The sequence below is a fragment of the Hypomesus transpacificus genome, chromosome 16 (genome assembly GCF_021917145.1).
Source record: "Hypomesus transpacificus isolate Combined female chromosome 16, fHypTra1, whole genome shotgun sequence".
NCBI classification, from domain to species: domain Eukaryota; kingdom Metazoa; phylum Chordata; class Actinopteri; order Osmeriformes; family Osmeridae; genus Hypomesus; species Hypomesus transpacificus.
Window position 1 is genome coordinate 1,434,588 of NC_061075.1, and position 16,887 is coordinate 1,451,474.

The 16,887-nt window shown below is 43.1% G+C and overlaps 2 protein-coding genes and 4 non-coding genes across 7 annotated transcripts; all 6 read left to right on the plus strand.

Moving 5' to 3' along the window:
• The first annotated feature begins 98 nt into the window (after positions 1-98).
• On the plus strand, positions 99-176 carry LOC124478915. Its single transcript, XR_006957325.1, has one exon. It is a non-coding gene; the product is annotated as a small nucleolar RNA SNORD79 (small nucleolar RNA).
• Positions 177-312: 136 nt separating this feature from the next.
• Positions 313-397, plus strand: LOC124478922. The gene has a single exon (XR_006957332.1). It is a non-coding gene; the product is annotated as a small nucleolar RNA snR60/Z15/Z230/Z193/J17 (small nucleolar RNA).
• Positions 398-1,316: 919 nt separating this feature from the next.
• LOC124478871 lies at positions 1,317-1,380 on the plus strand. Its single transcript, XR_006957284.1, has one exon. It is a non-coding gene; the product is annotated as a small nucleolar RNA SNORD78 (small nucleolar RNA).
• A 252-nt stretch (positions 1,381-1,632) lies between these two features.
• Positions 1,633-1,707, plus strand: LOC124478920. The gene has a single exon (XR_006957330.1). It is a non-coding gene; the product is annotated as a small nucleolar RNA SNORD47 (small nucleolar RNA).
• Positions 1,708-2,356: 649 nt separating this feature from the next.
• On the plus strand, positions 2,357-5,954 carry tor3a (torsin family 3, member A). Its single transcript, XM_047037246.1, has 6 exons — positions 2,357-2,686; positions 2,900-3,022; positions 3,152-3,417; positions 3,962-4,137; positions 4,281-4,405; positions 4,860-5,954. The coding sequence occupies exons 1-6, from the start codon at positions 2,422-2,424 to the stop codon at positions 5,105-5,107; spliced, it is 1,203 nt and encodes a 400-aa protein (XP_046893202.1). The 5' UTR covers positions 2,357-2,421; the 3' UTR covers positions 5,108-5,954.
• Positions 5,955-8,945: 2,991 nt separating this feature from the next.
• Positions 8,946-16,571, plus strand: calr (calreticulin). Of its 2 annotated transcripts, XM_047037089.1 has the most exons (10): positions 8,946-9,050; positions 9,171-9,290; positions 9,743-9,844; positions 9,963-10,166; positions 10,721-10,815; positions 11,118-11,327; positions 11,600-11,713; positions 11,999-12,142; positions 15,113-15,205; positions 15,302-16,571. In XM_047037089.1, the coding sequence occupies exons 2-10, from the start codon at positions 9,197-9,199 to the stop codon at positions 15,515-15,517; spliced, it is 1,272 nt and encodes a 423-aa protein (XP_046893045.1). In that variant the 5' UTR covers positions 8,946-9,050; positions 9,171-9,196; the 3' UTR covers positions 15,518-16,571. The 2 variants fall into 2 exon arrangements, with proteins under 2 accessions (XP_046893045.1, XP_046893044.1); XM_047037088.1 differs by having other exon boundaries at positions 8,997-9,290.
• The last annotated feature ends 316 nt before the right edge of the window (positions 16,572-16,887 follow it).

Genomic DNA, 16,887 nt, shown 5'->3' on the forward strand with positions numbered 1-16,887 from the left:
TTCTATCCATCCTTGCAGCTGCAGCGATCTGACAGCAGGTTCCATCTTGGCCCACATGCAGGTGAGTCCCTGATAGAACAGACCCCATTTGCATTGTGCACTGTAAATGATGATTGTTTATATACAATGGGAATCTCTCTGAAAAAGGATGAAGAGTATGTTTTCCTGATTCAGTGCAGATGAGAACTCTCTTCTCCTGTTCCTACCTGAACCTAAACTAACGACTGGCTTCTCCTCCACAGATGGAGCCTCGCCTGGCAAGGCACCCTGTGGTGAGGACCTTGTCTCAGGCTTGGTGCGCTTACCCGAGACCGGATGCAGTGATGACAGCATAGTTCAGCAGATACACCATGAAGAACAAACAGCATTTGTCTTTCGCTCCTATCTGACGCCTCCGCTTTGAGATGTCAGACTTTCTGCTTATGAGAATAAAGGTTTTAACATCCTTTTTTTGTCGACACTAGATTAAACGACCTCAAGGCTGACTTTACTGCTGACTTGAAAAGGTGAATGTCCAAGCTTTGAGGAGTGCTTGATGGTGATGACCAGTTTAGCTGACACAATGTGACAATGCTTAATTTAAGATGTTGTATTTGCAACAAACTCATCCTACTTGTTGTGCTCCTCTTTCATAAAGCGACAGACATAATCTTCTGAGCCAGGTCATCTGCAGCGTCGCCTGAGAAGCTTGAGGTACGTCACATTCTTGGAGGAATTACATGAACATGAGATGTTTTATGAAGTCTTGACGTGATGCTATTGAATCAGGTCGCTGATCTCTTTGAGGATACAAAACATTCTGATCAAGATTGTAGTCCCTACATGAAGGAGCAGTCTCTTCCATATCACTTGGGTAATTTAATTTCTCTGCTTTCAGAAGCATGAGGAGGCGGCAGCGTGTCTGGTGAGTTCCCTGACCATCTAGACGGGTGTTGATCTCAGACCTCAACTCTGAGACCAGAGGTGTTGGGTCTGGGATGCCTTGTGTTCCCTCAGTGTGGGGGGGGGGAGTCCTTGTCTTGTGCATGTTTGAGCCTATCAAGATGCAGTCATGTGTTCATTTCTGGTCTCCTCCCCTCTGGCCCATGTGATGAGAAGTTAACACTGACCAAGCCGTGGAGTCTTGTTAATTAGCTCTAACTGATGTGGCCAGGAGGGACTTGTGTTCACCTGATGATGTTTAAGTCCTTGCTCTGACGTTGTTTATTTTTGTAATTGGTAGAAAAGTCCCTGGGTTTGGTCTGGAAGGTTGAGGGGTTTGATCCAGAGTAACAAGGTGAGAATGATGCAAATGCCAAACAGGCTGATTTGTTTGGGTGCAGTGATGTTATACAAATGTCTGACCTGAATAAAAATTGTGGACAGTTAATTTACTGAGTACCCTTTTTTTTTTTTTTTAAACACTTCCCAATTTGAGCCTGTTGGTAACAATTCTAACTTGTTCATCCATTCTCAGGTGGTTGGTGATCCAACCTAAGGTCCAGAAGGGCCCTGGTGACATCCAGAAACCTGTTCCCTCTCCCCTGAACACTGTCGAGTCACTAATGGATGACGAGGCAAGTTCTTCCCCACAGATCCTAGTGTGAGGGGACAAAGGTTTCATGTATGGACCGGTTCTCTTGGTGCCTTTACGACCGGTGATGAAAAGATTCTGCCAAATGAATTATTCTGATTATACTCTTAACCGTTCCATATATTTCTGAGGTTGTGCCAGTTCTTAAACCGTGAGATTTTGTTCCATGTTAGGCTTTTAACGTTGATTCTCTTGTAGGTGAGATGTCGCTATGGGAACGACGCTGATGGCATCATAAACTTCCAGGCAAGCGTTTGAACCATGTCTTAAGGCATCTGTTTATGGCACATGTAACTCTGTTCATAATGCCAGTGAACTGAACACATGCAGAGGTGTCCACTGAAATGTTGTGAAATTCTTTGTTGGCTACTAATAAATAATATTAAAACATATTCTAAATTATCTTGTCTGGTTTGGGCTAATGGTGTTATATCCCTAAACAACTTCACTTGCTTCCTTGGTTACAAGTGTATTTTCATGAGGATGTAACTGGTTACTATGACTGGATTTCAAACATTCTAAACTTCTATGCAGTCTATTTTCCAGACATTTACTTGCGTTTATGGTTACCTAGCAACAAGGTCGACCTTTTTCTTTTGCCGTATTAAGTTAAAATATTTGAAGCAATTTTCAGGGTGCAAGACTAGGAAAATTTGCATTTATTGTGGAATAACCCGTTGCTAGTTCCATCACTATTCTTTGGTAATTTCCATTCGTATATATTTTCATAAACTGATGGATTAGTGTCATCCCTCGATAACGAATTTCTTGCGCTGTTCAGGATGTGACGCCGGCAGACGAGTTAGAACTTCCTGTAATGGAAGCTGAAATGAATAATTTTGGGGCTGATGTGTCGGCCGGTGCCTAGACTTAAATGGGCAGAGTATTATAGACAGATGCCACCATTTCTTTTTTTTTCGACAACCGTTATATTAACAGCATCTCTAATGTTGATGTTTTCGTTATTACCTTTCTTTTGGGTTGTTTCTGCAAAGGCAGATCTCTTTCAATTTGATAAAATATCAAACGTTTCGACGTACTATTTTAATTATATTTATTGTAATATATGGGAGGGTGAGTGCCAACCTAATCAAGATGATACGACCCAACAAGGTATGTAACAATTTTTCGTTTAGGAAGAGGGACTAACTGTATTTTATAGACATTTCCGATTAATAGTTAGTCGCACCAGGCATGGTCTTTTGTTGTGGACATCTCGTTAAAAAATACATTTCCTATATACGATGGTCAGTCGATCTGGATATTGGGAGAATGGTTGTGCTTGTTGGGTAATGACATGGCAATGTGTGTTCTCTGTCGATGCAGTTCCGACTCGAGACCTGTGGTCTGGGGTTCCCCAGTACTACATCGGCCTGCTGTCAGAATGGTACTGCAGTCTGGGACAGTGCTGCGAGTCGGGAGACTGTCGGATAACTAACAACATCACAGGTATGTCTTTGTTCGTCTGCAACACCATGTTCTCGAACACAGGGCCCAGACTGGACTGGTTTGACTCTGACTGGTTCCCCAACAGCATTGTTCTATGTAAGACATGGTGTTTGTTCCTTTTGTGTGCAGGTCTGGCTCAGGACATGCAGCAGAAGCTCCATGGGCAGCACCTGGCCCAGTCCGTGGTCCTGAAGGCTGTCCAGGGCTTCATCAACAACCCAGAGTCTAACAAGCCCCTGACCCTCTCCTTCCATGGCTGGTCCGGTACAGGGAAGAACTTTGTGGCCAGGATAATAGCTGACAACCTGTACCGCGATGGGGTGAAGAGCGAATGTGTGCGTTTGTTTATCGCCCCCTTCCACTTCCCACATGCCAGACTGGTGGAGACGTACAAGGTGAGGCTCAAGCCTGCTGGTACGAGGAGCACATAGGATTTGGGCTTTGATGCAAACACAGATTCTGATTTGATTTCTATTGCCCAAGCATTGACACGAGGGGTGGGAATCTTTTGGTACCTTTCGATTCTTGGAGTCACAAATCGATTTCAAATCAATTCATGATTTTTTGCAATATTAACATTAACATTACAAAAAATCGTACAAATGTAAATCGATTTTTCCCCTACACTTAATTGACAGGAATTTTTTTTGACTGCTTCCTGCAGACTTCTGAACACTTCTTCCCGTGCTCAAATCTTTTATGGGATAATCGCAGTGTTACAAAGTCATACTGACGCTATAAATTCGATTTTACAATCTGATTGGGCTGTTGTGGGTTGATAGCGAACAGATAAAAGATCGAGTAATGGTCAGTGTTGACATCAGTGTCCATAAAATACTTTAATTTAGTCACATTAATTTCAATAAATTGCTTTGCATGTTCACTTTGCATGTTTTGAACTAAAGTCCTGTCCCCCCCCCTCCCCCACCTCTCACACAGGGCCAGCTGAGAGAGGCCATTAGAGATATGGTGCTGCGTTGTCCACAGACGCTCTTCATCTTCGACGAGGCAGAGAAGCTTCACCCAGGCCTGATAGATGCCATCAAGCCCTACATGAATCACTATGACAACGTGGACGGGGTCAGCTACCGCCGGGCCATCTTCCTGTTCCTCAGGTAAGACACAACCTCCGTTTCTCTCGACGTCCAGCTCTGTCCTCCTATTCTCTCTCCTTCCTTTTCCATGTAAGACTGACGTAAGACATCAACTAAGAACCGGTGATGATCTCACCGGCTGTGATGTCGTTTCTTGTCTGCAGTAATATCGGTGGATCGACCATCAACGATGTGGCGTTGGACTTCTGGCATTCTGGTCAGAACCGGGAGGACATCGGGATGGAGGACATGGAACACCGTCTACGAGACGAAGCCATGGAGTCGCAAGGTGACTGCGCTGGTTTTAAAATCAATACGGTTTGTTTTGTGTTTTGACCCCACTAGAGTCTGCTGGATGAATACCTCTACTTGGTCTGTGGGTGCACAAGGCAGGGAGGAGTCTGCTTTGTAAATGGGATTCCTACTTATAAAAAAACACACACAAAAAAAAACGTTGTTGTTTCACGTACGGCACAGCACTTTGGTCAACCATGGCAGTTTTTACATTTAGTAATTTAGCAGACGCTCTTATCCAGAGCAGTTACTTAAAGTAAGTACAGGGACATTCCCCCGAGGCAAGTAGGGTGAAGTGCCTTGCCCAGGGACAAAGTCATTTGACACAGCCAGGAACGGAACCAGCAACCTTCTGATTAATAGCCCGTTTCCCTAACCGCTCAGCCAACAGACGCCCCTCCCCCTTTTTAAACATTCTAAATAAACATTTGGACTTTTCTTTTACCCAGGGGGCTTTGCCCAGAGCGAGCTGATGTCCGGCCACCTCATCGACTTCTTCGTCCCCTTCCTGCCTCTGGAGTACCGCCACGTCAAGCTGTGTGCCCAGGATGCCTACGCCGCCAGGGGCCTGGAGCCTGATGAGGGCACCCTGGATGAGGTGGCCAAGGCCATGCTCTACGTGCCCAAGGAGGAGAGGCTGTTCTCTGCCCAGGGCTGCAAGTCCATCCCCCAAAGGATCAACTTCTTCCTCCCATAGTGGAGTTTGGGGCTGGCAATGGGGCCAGGTTTTGCCTCTAGGCCTGGACCCTGGACAAACCAGCAATAACACAAAATAAAAATACAAAAAGTGAGATTCGAGAAGCCACCTGTGTGTATGCTAGAGACTCAGTGCTTCTGTACCGAAGGAGAACATGGCAGGGTGGTGTGTGTGGCCATATCTCCCCATATATCCTTCCACACACAACCAGCTACTAATGCCTGGACACGGCCTCACCTGTGAAGCCATGGTCAGTAGGAAACCAGGAGAATGGAGTCATATCCACCATTGTTTTGACATCCCAACAAAGTCTTCTCTTTCATTCATTAGGCGCTTTGTTTTTTGTTTTAAGTCAACTGATGTTCCAGTGTACAGTAGCTTGCAGGATATTTCACGTTTTTTTGGCACTTTATTTTCTGGCACTGAGTTTGAAGCTAAAAATACTTTAAACTAAAAATAGGGCTTTTTATGTTATTGTGAAACTTAATCTGACTGGGATGAAATGTGGTATGAGATATGCAATAACTCTAAGTACCAAAAGTATTGAAGTGGGTTTTGAACTGATGGGAAGCTTATTGAGAAAAATGTGAACATTTTAACCACTTTTTAAAGAATTAGCGCATTAATTTTTGTGAATTTAAATAATTAACTGTATATCTTACTGTAAATTATAATTTATTTTTACTGGAGGATGTTACGTCTGTTAATCCTACATTTCCAAATGTTTTGACCATTGCATTTGTTGGTCAAGCTAATGACTAACTTTGGATATTTGTCATCATTTGGTATGCTATCCCCTTCAAATCCACTATCTGTTTCAATTACACTCTTTTGATCATTGATCATTCACTGTGGCACAGTGTGGTATTTATCAATGTGTGAACTACATAGCACTCACAACACTGCTTCAGATATGTTCAATGTATGTACAGTGTAAGACAACATAGATTCATTGTTGGAATGCTGCTTCAGCAATTTCTTCCACTTTCAAATCCTTCTTCTTCCTCAATCTTTCAGCTACAGCCACCATTTGAACTTTAAAATGTTGACAAAACCCTCAAAGATTTTTGTGTGAATGTAGCTTTTTGATATTTAACTTTTTTCAAACCGTTTCTGAGATTTACATGAGTGTGTATGCAGGGCTGAACTGGGACCAAAAATCGGCCCTGGCATTTTGGGGTTAAGGCGCCCCCCCATCTACCATCAAATTATTTAAAAAAGAACACTAGCAAACATTTCTTAGAACCAAGACTATGATTGATGAGTTTAGCCTATCTTGAGTTGTAATGGTTTGAGAGAGAGATGGTCTCACTAATACACACGCTCCATAACACACTCTCTTACACGGTCTAATACACACTGTTACACACTCAACTCACACTTCTCAAACACACTTAAAAAGACGCACATACGGAGACAACAGGCCTAAACTGGTTGTCTGCCTATGGTACAAACTTCATAAACACATCTTTAGACTTCAATATTATTGTAATACTGTCTGACTTTCCAACATGGGTTGGTATATTGTTCCAGAGATAGGGGACCTTAGTGACCCCCCCCCCCCCCCTGTGGTTGAAATGTGTGTCTCACAGCCAATGTGTGAGAGTTGGCAGCCCTGCAGCTAGCTTATCTGAACCACATCAAGACACCCTATTAGCTGGAAGAGTTGTAGTAAGGTGTCACACAGGAAATAGAATAGATATAGTTTATAGAAGCTGCTGTTTCTGCCCTCGGCCCACTCCCCAGTCAGAAGGCTTCTACAGCCCAGTGGAGACCCAGTCTGAGAGAGAGATGGTTCCTGTCCTGATGCTGGTGGTCATGTTCTGGATCACAGGTAGGGCTCTGTTGTATCTGTACAGTGTAGGATACAGTACAGACATGGATTACTATATTGAATACTGTCCCATACTGGTATAGACCTGTATTAGTGTATATAGTACTGTCCTATACTGGTATAGACCTGTATTAGTGTATATGGTACTGTCTTCTGACTCTATTATACTCTATTATACTCTGCTCTGTTTTAGGTTTGTCCGTTCTCCTCCTTTCACTGTGTGAAAAAAGGTTGAAAGAAAATGTCCGTCCGTCCGTCATCTGCCGCTTGTCCGGGGATCGGGTCGCGGGGGCAGCGCCCTGCTTAGGTGAAAGAAAATGTGCTAAACAAAAGTTTGGATTATTGATGACTCTTCTATCTACTGTACTCTATTGTACTCTGCTTTCATCTTTCAAGTTTTTTTTTTGTCAGGTGCACAGAAGTGTTATGTCTTGTCATGCATGTTATCACTCTTGTTGTGCACTTCCTGTTTTGAATTCACTTTCCCTCTCCTTTCAGACTCTGACTTTCTCCCTTGGTGTGAAACTCCCGCTATTGTGACATCTACCTTGTCACTGATTGGTTTCACCTGTTTCCCCCTACCTACTTATGTTTACATTTACATTACATTTAGTCATTTAGCAGACGCTCTTATCCAGAGCGACTTACAGTAAGTACAGGGACATTCCCCCCGAAGCAAGTAGGGTGAAGTGCCTTGCCCAAGGACACAACATCACTTGGCGGGGCGGGGAATTGATCCGGCAACCTTCTGATTACTAGCCAGACTCCCTCACCACTCCCTGTCAGACAAGGACTATGTTTAAATAGTCCTTGTCTTCATTCATCTTGTTCAGTCCAAGTGATGATGATGTAAGATGGGTCTGTAAACCTCTTTCCACTCTGCCTCTGATTGACTGTGAGGTTTAGGCATTAGGAGTGACGATTGGTTCTAGAGCCAGTTGCAAAGTTGGGAAGCACAATTAAAATGCTGTGTTGGCCACGGCTACGACCCGCCACGACCAAATGATAACAAACAATAATCATGTTTATTTTTTATTATTTTATTATTATTATTTTTATGGTGCCAAGATGAAATTTAAGAGTGCTTGAGCACCCCTAAATGGTTCTAAAATCGCCACTGCGTGAAAGTATTCCTTTTATTACGCGGTGAGACTGACTTTGGTTATCTCAGTGTCGCAATTTGAATTGCGTTTGGTTACTCCTGCAGAATGGTCCAGAAAGTGTTGCCATCACTACAATGTCGAATCTCAAGAGCTTGGAGAGATCCTTCTTGAAAGCCTTCCTGTTGTCTGGACTTGCTGCATCAATGGACGCGAGTGGCTATTTGTTGTTGGTATTTATAATCAAAATAAAGGTGTGACAGGTAGGCTAGTTCATTGGTCACGTCGTTGACCTGGGTGTTGTTCAAACTGTCTCACAGATGAGGCTGTTACTTTTGGATGGTGTCCTTAAAGGAGTCATTGACTGCAAAACCGAGTTTGCCTTGTCATAGTTGAACAACGACAAATTATGTCATCATTTGTAATGCGATCCCCTTCAAATCCACTTTCAATTACACTCGTTTATTATCATTCACTGTGGCACAGTGTGGTATTTATCAATGTGTGAATTACACAATACTCACAACACTGCTTCAGTTATGTTCAATGTATGTACAATCATGTAATGCATAGATTCATTGATTATACGTTTGTGTTTCGAACAGTGGCTTTAAACGTGCCATAGGCCTACACGTAAACTGGATTTTGGGGGAAGAACATTATAATTTTTCTCAGTCTGGCAGCCAGTTGGTTTTATACGCTGGAAGTTAATCGAACTTTTGGTCAGATTCCCCCAGTGAATGAAACGCTTACTTTTGAAAAATAGATTGGAAATACATCCATTCAGTTACAAGGCGCTGCACGGAGCCGAGGCGTGCACCAAGTAAACGCGTGGTCTGCTCTTATTGGCCTGAACTAGTTGTTCGCTTCTATTTTCAGCCTTTGCCATTGGCTGGCGGAACGCACTTTCCCTGCTAGACCGACTGTCCAATGAAAAACAGCCATCTGTTCGGAAGCGAGAGGAGAGTTCCTACAGCACACAGCGGCGTTTGATTCCTTATCATTTGAGGTCAGATTTAGAGAGTATCTGGTTTTGTTTGCTGTACAGCTAGTTGCAGTTCATTGACATTTGTTTTCTCCATATTTATATACAAAAACAATTCTTAGTTTGTTAACCTTCGTTTTTCAGCGAGGGTGCCTGTTTCTCTGGCAACAATGACCTCTCTATCGATGCTTTTGGTCGCCGCATCGGTCGCCTCAATATTTGCTGAATCTACTGTATATTTTCGTGAACAATTTGAAGATGGGGGTAAGTGACATACAAAAGTCACATGTTAGATTTGATAGAAGTCTAATTGTTCGTTCTGAATACATAGATACTTTATATTATTTAGTTAATCACTTGATCACATTGCTAGAGCTAGCTTTTTGCTAGCATGCATGAACGGCAAAGCATGGTCCAGATCTTGAGAGATGGCAATTTAGTGGCTTGCAAGCATGTATCCGAGTATAGGGAGCACCGATCGATCTTTTGAACGTATAGTTCTAGCACAATTTACCACATACCCCCCAAACCTCCTTTCCCTTCATGCTCTCAGCCTTAACCGTCATCATCCCCCCTAACCCACACCCCACTAAAGGCCACCGGTCCCTGGCCCATACATCCAGTCGTTCTCCTGATAGCACGCAGCTGATTGACAGCATATTTACTTGTAAGCAAGACGTTTCCTTCTGTATTTTGATTTATTGATCTGTGGTAAGATGCCTGGAAGAGTCGCTGGTTGGAATCCAAACACAAGTCGGACTACGGGAACCTTATCCTGAGCGCCGGGAAGTTCTATGGCGATGCCGACAAAGATAAAGGTGAGTGAAAGTCATTGATCGTCAAAGCGTAGGATTAGCTCTCGGGGAGACGGGTGGAGATGTACGGAGCAGGCTTGTGTCTGGTGACGACGCTTTAACCTTGTCGTCCCCATGTCAGGACTCCAGACCAGCCAGGATGCCCGATTCTACTCGTCCTCCGCCCGCTTTGACACCTTCAGCAACAAGGACCAGCCCCTGGTCATCCAGTTCACTGTCAAACACGAGCAGAGCATTGACTGCGGGGGTGGCTACATCAAACTGTTCCCCGGTGAGCTGGACCAGGAAGACATGCATGGGGACTCCACCTACAACATCATGTTCGGTAAGTGCCCGCCACATATCCTAGTCGGAGTTGCCCCCCAAAAGATCTCACCAGAATATCGCTATTGACTCTCTGAAAAGTCGCAAAAAGTCGCCAGATTATATAATGACGTCAAGTATTGCGTCAAACTTTAGATCCGTAGATTAAGGCCTACAAAATTTGATTACAGATCTAACATAGCCTACTTTTATAAACATTGGGAACGCTACAACACTTATGAAAACGTAACTTCATTCACAAATCAGTTACAGGTTATTTTTCTGCTGCTGAACAATAAAAACGGAGAATAGCAAAGTAGAGGAAATGTCCCTAGATTTGTCACCAGTCGCTTGATTGCATTTTTTTGTATGTATAGGTGCAAATCTTGTCTAATAGTTGTTGTGTCGTCTAGTTATATTGATGCTTCAACCCTCATTTTTTTTGTGCCTTCTAAGATTGAATTCTTCTCTCTCCCTCTGTCTGTCTGTCTCTCTGCTTGCCTGTCTGTCTGTCTGTGTGTCTGTCTGTGTGTCTGTCTGTCTGTGTGTCTGCCTGTCTGTCTGTCTGTCTGTCAGGTCCTGACATCTGTGGGCCGGGCACCAAGAAGGTTCACGTGATCTTTAACTACAAAGGCAAGAACCACCTGATTAACAAAGACATCAGGTGCAAGGTGAGCCCAGGCAAAGTTCCGCTGTAACCCTTGACAACACACAGGCTCTTTATTCACTGTCATCAGTTCATGGTGTTTATAGCAAACAGTAAGAATCCCTTTAGTCTCAACAATTCACACTGTCCCTATTGTTTTTCACACGTGAGGAAATTCAGCAATGTTAAATGGTGCAGAACATACGTGTTTGTTGTGAATTTCCCCCTGGTATATTATCAGCTCCATCTTGTAGGTTACCACACTTGTGGACAGCTTTCCTGATATCATCTCTCTCTGTCTCTCTTTGTGTCTCTGTCTCGCTCCAGGACGATGAGTACACTCACCTATACACGTTGGTGGTGAACCCTGACAACACGTACGAGGTGAAGATCGACAACAAGAAGGTGGAGTCTGGCTCTCTGGAGGAGGACTGGGACCTCCTGCCCCAGAAGAAGATCAAGGACCCCGATGCCACCAAGCCCTCAGACTGGGACGATAGAGAGAGGATCGACGACCCCGAGGACACAAAGCCCGAGGTGGGTTTGGATCCAGGCCCTTTCTGTGCTTCTCTCTCCACTCATCATCTCTCAGTCTTTCTTTCATCGGCGTCTGCATCTTCAATTACTGCATTTCAGTCACTGCTCTAATGGATTGCATAGTTTTTTTTTAGTACCCAACTATAAATCTAAAAGGAATAGTTAATAGCAAAAACGTTCTCTTTTAGCTTTTATAAATCACGTCCGCTCCATAGATTATGATACAGAAACTGTCATTGGTAAACCTGTATGTGTGTGTGTTCCCTCTGCAGGACTGGGACAAGGCTGAGAACATCCCGGACCCTGATGCCAAGAAGCCGGAGGACTGGGACGAGGAGATGGACGGCGAGTGGGAGCCGCCCATGATCTCCAACCCCGACTACAAGGTAGACCTCCCCTCCACAGCACAATCACTACAAGGTAGACCTCCCCTCCACAGCACCATCACTACAAGGTAGACCTCCCCTCCACAGCACCATCACTCACCATCCTGGAGAATCACCGTTCTGCGCTCAGTGTTGGGAACGTGGTGAACCAAGCATCGGAACTCAGTGACTCTTATTTTGACTCCAAACTAACCACTGGGTCATGCCTGATCTAGTCAATAGCTACCCTCCACACACGCGTTTTTCCAGTGGAAAACTCTCTACGTGTTTCACCCTTTTCTCCAGGGAGAATGGAAGCCCAAACAAATGGACAACCCCGCCTTCAAAGGGAAGTGGGTCCACCCAGAGATAGACAACCCAGAGTACACAGCGGACGCGGAGATTTACAAATATGACAGCATTGGTGTGCTCGGCCTGGATCTGTGGCAGGTAGGCTTACTGGCTTCTGCAGGGCCCTGGCTCGGCCAAGCTTCAGCAACACGGCTCATGTGTTACATTAACCCACATGGCACACCTCCTACTGACAAGATTTTCACATCAGTACACAAACTGTACAACTCTTCATTTAGTTAAGTAACATTTCATAATATTCTTTATTTGAATCATTTAGTATTGTACATTTGTTTTATATTGATGCCTTTTACTTACAGTACTTTTTAAATCTTTCTTTATCTTTCAACTTAAAGTTTATTGTTGTGTACCAACCTACCCAAACAAGTTCCTCGTATATGTAAACTTGCTTGACAAAAAAATGGAATTCTGCTTTTGAGAAACAAAAGGCTGAGTCATTGCTTAAGCTTTGTTCACGGCGTCGGCCTGTCAAGGCTTTTGTCAACAGCTTTCCAGTAATGGCTCGTTTCTTGTTGGTGATTCTCTAAACTTCTTAACTCGTGCCAAATCTAACATGGTTTTGTCCCTGGCGATGAAATTTACTTATTTAGTTACAGTTTTTCTCGATTGCTTTGGCTCAATTCTTGAAACAGAAATGACATTCTCAAAGCTCCACGTGCATTTAGCAAAATAGCCTATATGGTTCAGCACAACTACATAGATCACCTTCAAAAGGTCATATCTCACCCAAAACAGTTAACTCATGCTTCAAAACCAAATCATTTTCTCATATAAATAGTCAGTGCCCTCAAAATGAAAAGTTCCTTCTCGATTGCTTTGGCTCATCGCTCGAAAAAATTGAACATTCTCAAACCTTTAAATACATTTGCCAAAATAACCCAGATGGTTCAGCAAAACACCATGGAACACCTGCAAAGGGTCATCTCTTTCCTAAAACAGACAACTTATCAGTCAAAACTAAATCCTTCTCTCATACAAATAGTCAGTGCCCCCAAAATGAAAAGTCCCTTTGGCATTGTGTAAACACTGCAGGTCAAAATGTTTAGATGTTTTGTCAGTATGGCAGTGGACCTTAGAAATATCCCTCATGTGCACTGTGCTACAGTTACTGTAGTAGATGTTTTCTTTCCAGAATACAATGTGTCTCAATCTGCATTTACACTGTAAATTTATTCATTTAGCAGATGCTTTCATCCAAAGCGACTTTCAAGAGAGCTTTACAAGAGTGCATAGGTCACTGATCATACAGTAACAACGCGATAGCCCCAAACATTTCGGGTAGCCAAAACATGAAGCATACATTGTGAAAAACCCAAATACAGAAAGTGCCAAAGAGAAGAACCATAAGAGCATGTAGCCAAACAAGTTACAACTAAACAAAATGAACCTCAAAAGTGCAAGAGTGCACCTGTAGAAAAGCAAGCAACAATACTGTAATGTATGCTTCATGTTTTGGCTAACCACAATGTTTTTGTGGCTATCTCATTGTTTAGGACCATTGACCTATGCACTTTTGTAAAGCAGACAGCTTGGAAGTCGCTTTGGATAAAAGCGTCTGCTAAATGAATACATGTAAAATGTAAATGTGTATCAAACAGAAAAAAGATTACAGTAATTCAAGAGTAACCTACAAGGTTTCACATCACATATTGCACTTACACTGCCATGGAAATTGTTACTGTAATTGCCATACATCATGGTTACTGTTACAGGAAATGTGTACAGCACAATATACTTTCATACAATAAGCACATCAAAACTAACATTATGTATAACCTACACTAGTAGTATGAGTAACCACAGTAAGTTTCAGGCAAGTGACCCCCTCCTAGTCAGAGTTGCAGAGGGTGCATTTCATGGCAAGAAGGAAACAAATACAGTAAGAAAGTAAAGCAAAGCTGGAGTTTCACTAGTTGTCGTCCTCACTGTCTGTCTGGCCACAGATTTCATTGACATCACATCTGATGTTCTCCCTTACGATGCAACAGGGGAAGAATTGTTGTTCATGCCGCAACAATCCCCTACACTGATCTGCTGTGACATCATCACAAGCAGCATCCATTGCCTGGAGCAGGGACCTCTGGTTTTGAGCCCGATGCTCATAAACCCTCCACCTTCATGCAGAAAAAACCTCCTGGATGGGTTTAAGGAATGGGGAGTTAGGTGATATGAGCACCATTAGCATTCTTTGATGGGCAGTGAATCCTGATGAGCGGGTGACGGTGGAAGCTTACATTGTCCCACACAATGACAAATGTAAGAAAGTGGTCTCATGTAGAGGGATAAGATCAGAGTGCAGGCAGTCCAAGGACACCAGGAGTGTCTGGTTATTGTATGGGCCAAGACTGGGAATGTGGGTGACTACACCATTCTCTGAAATGGCAGCAAAAACAGTGATGTTTCCCCCGAGCTGGCCTGGGACAAGCTCTAAATATTTGATGGAAGGATTTATACTCCTGGATAGCTCCTGTCAGCTAACTAAACTTACTGTGTGATTGGTGATCGGATGTGTCCCCTTGTTTAGTAAAGTTCTAGTTGCACCTGACAATGACTGTAAGTAGATGATCCAAGAGATCCATATTACAGTATATACTATTATGTTTTTCATGGTATTATGTGCCTGAAAGATTTTGACAGTGGAGTGAACTATTGTGCAGCTGATGATGTACACAAGGAAATTATGCCAATATGTTTTGCAGAGAACAACCACTTGACTGAGAAATAACAGTCAGTTTAGACCAGCAAGATATTTTCAATTGATAGTTGGCCTAATTGAAGGCAATTATACCTAACCATTTCAAAGATGTGCAAAATCATTTGAAATGTGTGCAAACTGTAGGCAATTGCACTTGTCATTTACAAGGATGTGCTAATACAATTGCAATTTGATTAAAGGAATGAACAATTCCAATCTGTTGTGAACAAGTGCCCAGCAGTTTGGAGGTTTGCACGTGTTGTTTTGAGAATGTCATTTCTGTTTCGTGAAATGAGCCAAACCAATTGAGAAAAACTGTAATGTACTGTGTTTCATGCTCTTTCATGGGACAGGTGAAGTCAGGCACCATCTTTGACAACTTCCTCATCACCAACGACCCTCAGCTGGCGGAGGAGGTGGGAAACGAAACCTGGGGGTCAACTAAGGTGAGCATGCACTGTCTTCCTGCTTCTAGGGTCACAGGTCAAAGTCTCCTCTACGAATGCCCTTTTCATGACCTGATCTCTGTAACACCTTCTCAGGACTCGGAGAAGAACATGAAGGAGAGCCAGGACGAGGAGGAGCGGAAGAAACGCGACGACGAGGAGAAGACCAGAAAGGAGGAGGTGAAGGAGGAAGACGAGGAGGAGGAAGAAAAGGAGGAGGATGAGGAAGACGAGGAGGAGGAGGAAGATGAGGAGCAGGAAGAGGAGGAGGAGGAGGAAGATACAGACTCTAAACTCAAGGATGAGTTATAAACTTCAAGTTGGATGGGACATATTGAGAAGGAGCCTTTGTGTCTCCTAAGAGCAAGTAGAACAAGATGGAGACGGGATTGGCTGGACTTTTCCTTCATGATAGAAGCTGACCATTAGCATGTAGTGAAGCTGTCTATGTGGGGCAGGGTAGGGGGGGGGGGGGGGTTTGGTTTTGGTTTACACGAGTCAGGTGGGCTAGAACGATGACTACAGACTACAGTACTAGTTTGATCCGTTTTCATGTGCGATTATCAAACTACGGGAATTCTGTTCATGTTTTTGGTTAAGAGGTACAGTTTTGTTTCTAAACTGAAGTGTCATCGCTGATCAAACTGCAAAGTTACTGACTGAGCATCTTCCTCATTCACTTGTACCTCATCTTGTGTTCGTTGTGTGTCTGCTTATTTTGTGACAGTTGGATGTGAGGGTTGTCTACTCCACTTCCCTCCAGACACCTAAGTATCTCTTGATATGTTAAATAAACACAATCCATTTAGCTTTGCCGATACAAAAATGGGGCTATGGCTATTTTCCTATGCCTATCCAAATGTAATATCTAATGTGTATGGCAAAAGAATTAGGAGAGTTTTCTGGTCTTTCCTGTCATGATCTGTCTCATAATATGCTGACTCCTCATTTAATAGACTTCACCTCACTTACCTCCATTGTGCTTTATAATCTAACATATGTCTCCTTTCTTGAAAATCCACGTTTTCTGTGTTATAAAAGCACCAGTCAATCTCACTTTTGGATACTGAGATCTAAGATACTTGGAGGTAAAGACCCCAGCTGTAGATATACTCATGTTGTTTGTTGTGAAGTCCTGCTGTGTTGACAGGATCAATTAACCTGCTTTCTCTGATCACAAATGACATCGTTTCTGCACTGCTGTACCCTGAAGGCCTGCCCAAAACTCACCACAGGAAGCTGGTCCTTTTCAAAGATCTGTTTTGTACTCTGCAATGTACTGAATGAGAAAGGATGTTATTGTTTTGTGTGTGGACAAGATGTGTCATAACATGGTTTACTGTCCAATTAAAATCAAGAAAGGAAAGTGTCTGGCTGTTTATTGTCAACAACAAAAGTCAGTTTATTGCACTCATTGGATGCTTGGCATTAAACATCTGAGCAGGGGATATAGGTATTGACTCTCTGTGTGAAGTAATCTGTTAATATGTGCAGTGAAAGCAAAGTTGGAAGTTTTATCTCTGGAGAGTATATAACCCAGGTTTTATGTGGATCTTGATGATTCAGTAAACATCACTGCACTGGATGAAATTTGGTCCCAAATGAAAAATATAAATAATATATATACATAACTGTAAAGTTATAGTCTTAGCGTGCAACATTCCCTTCCATTAGCCACAACA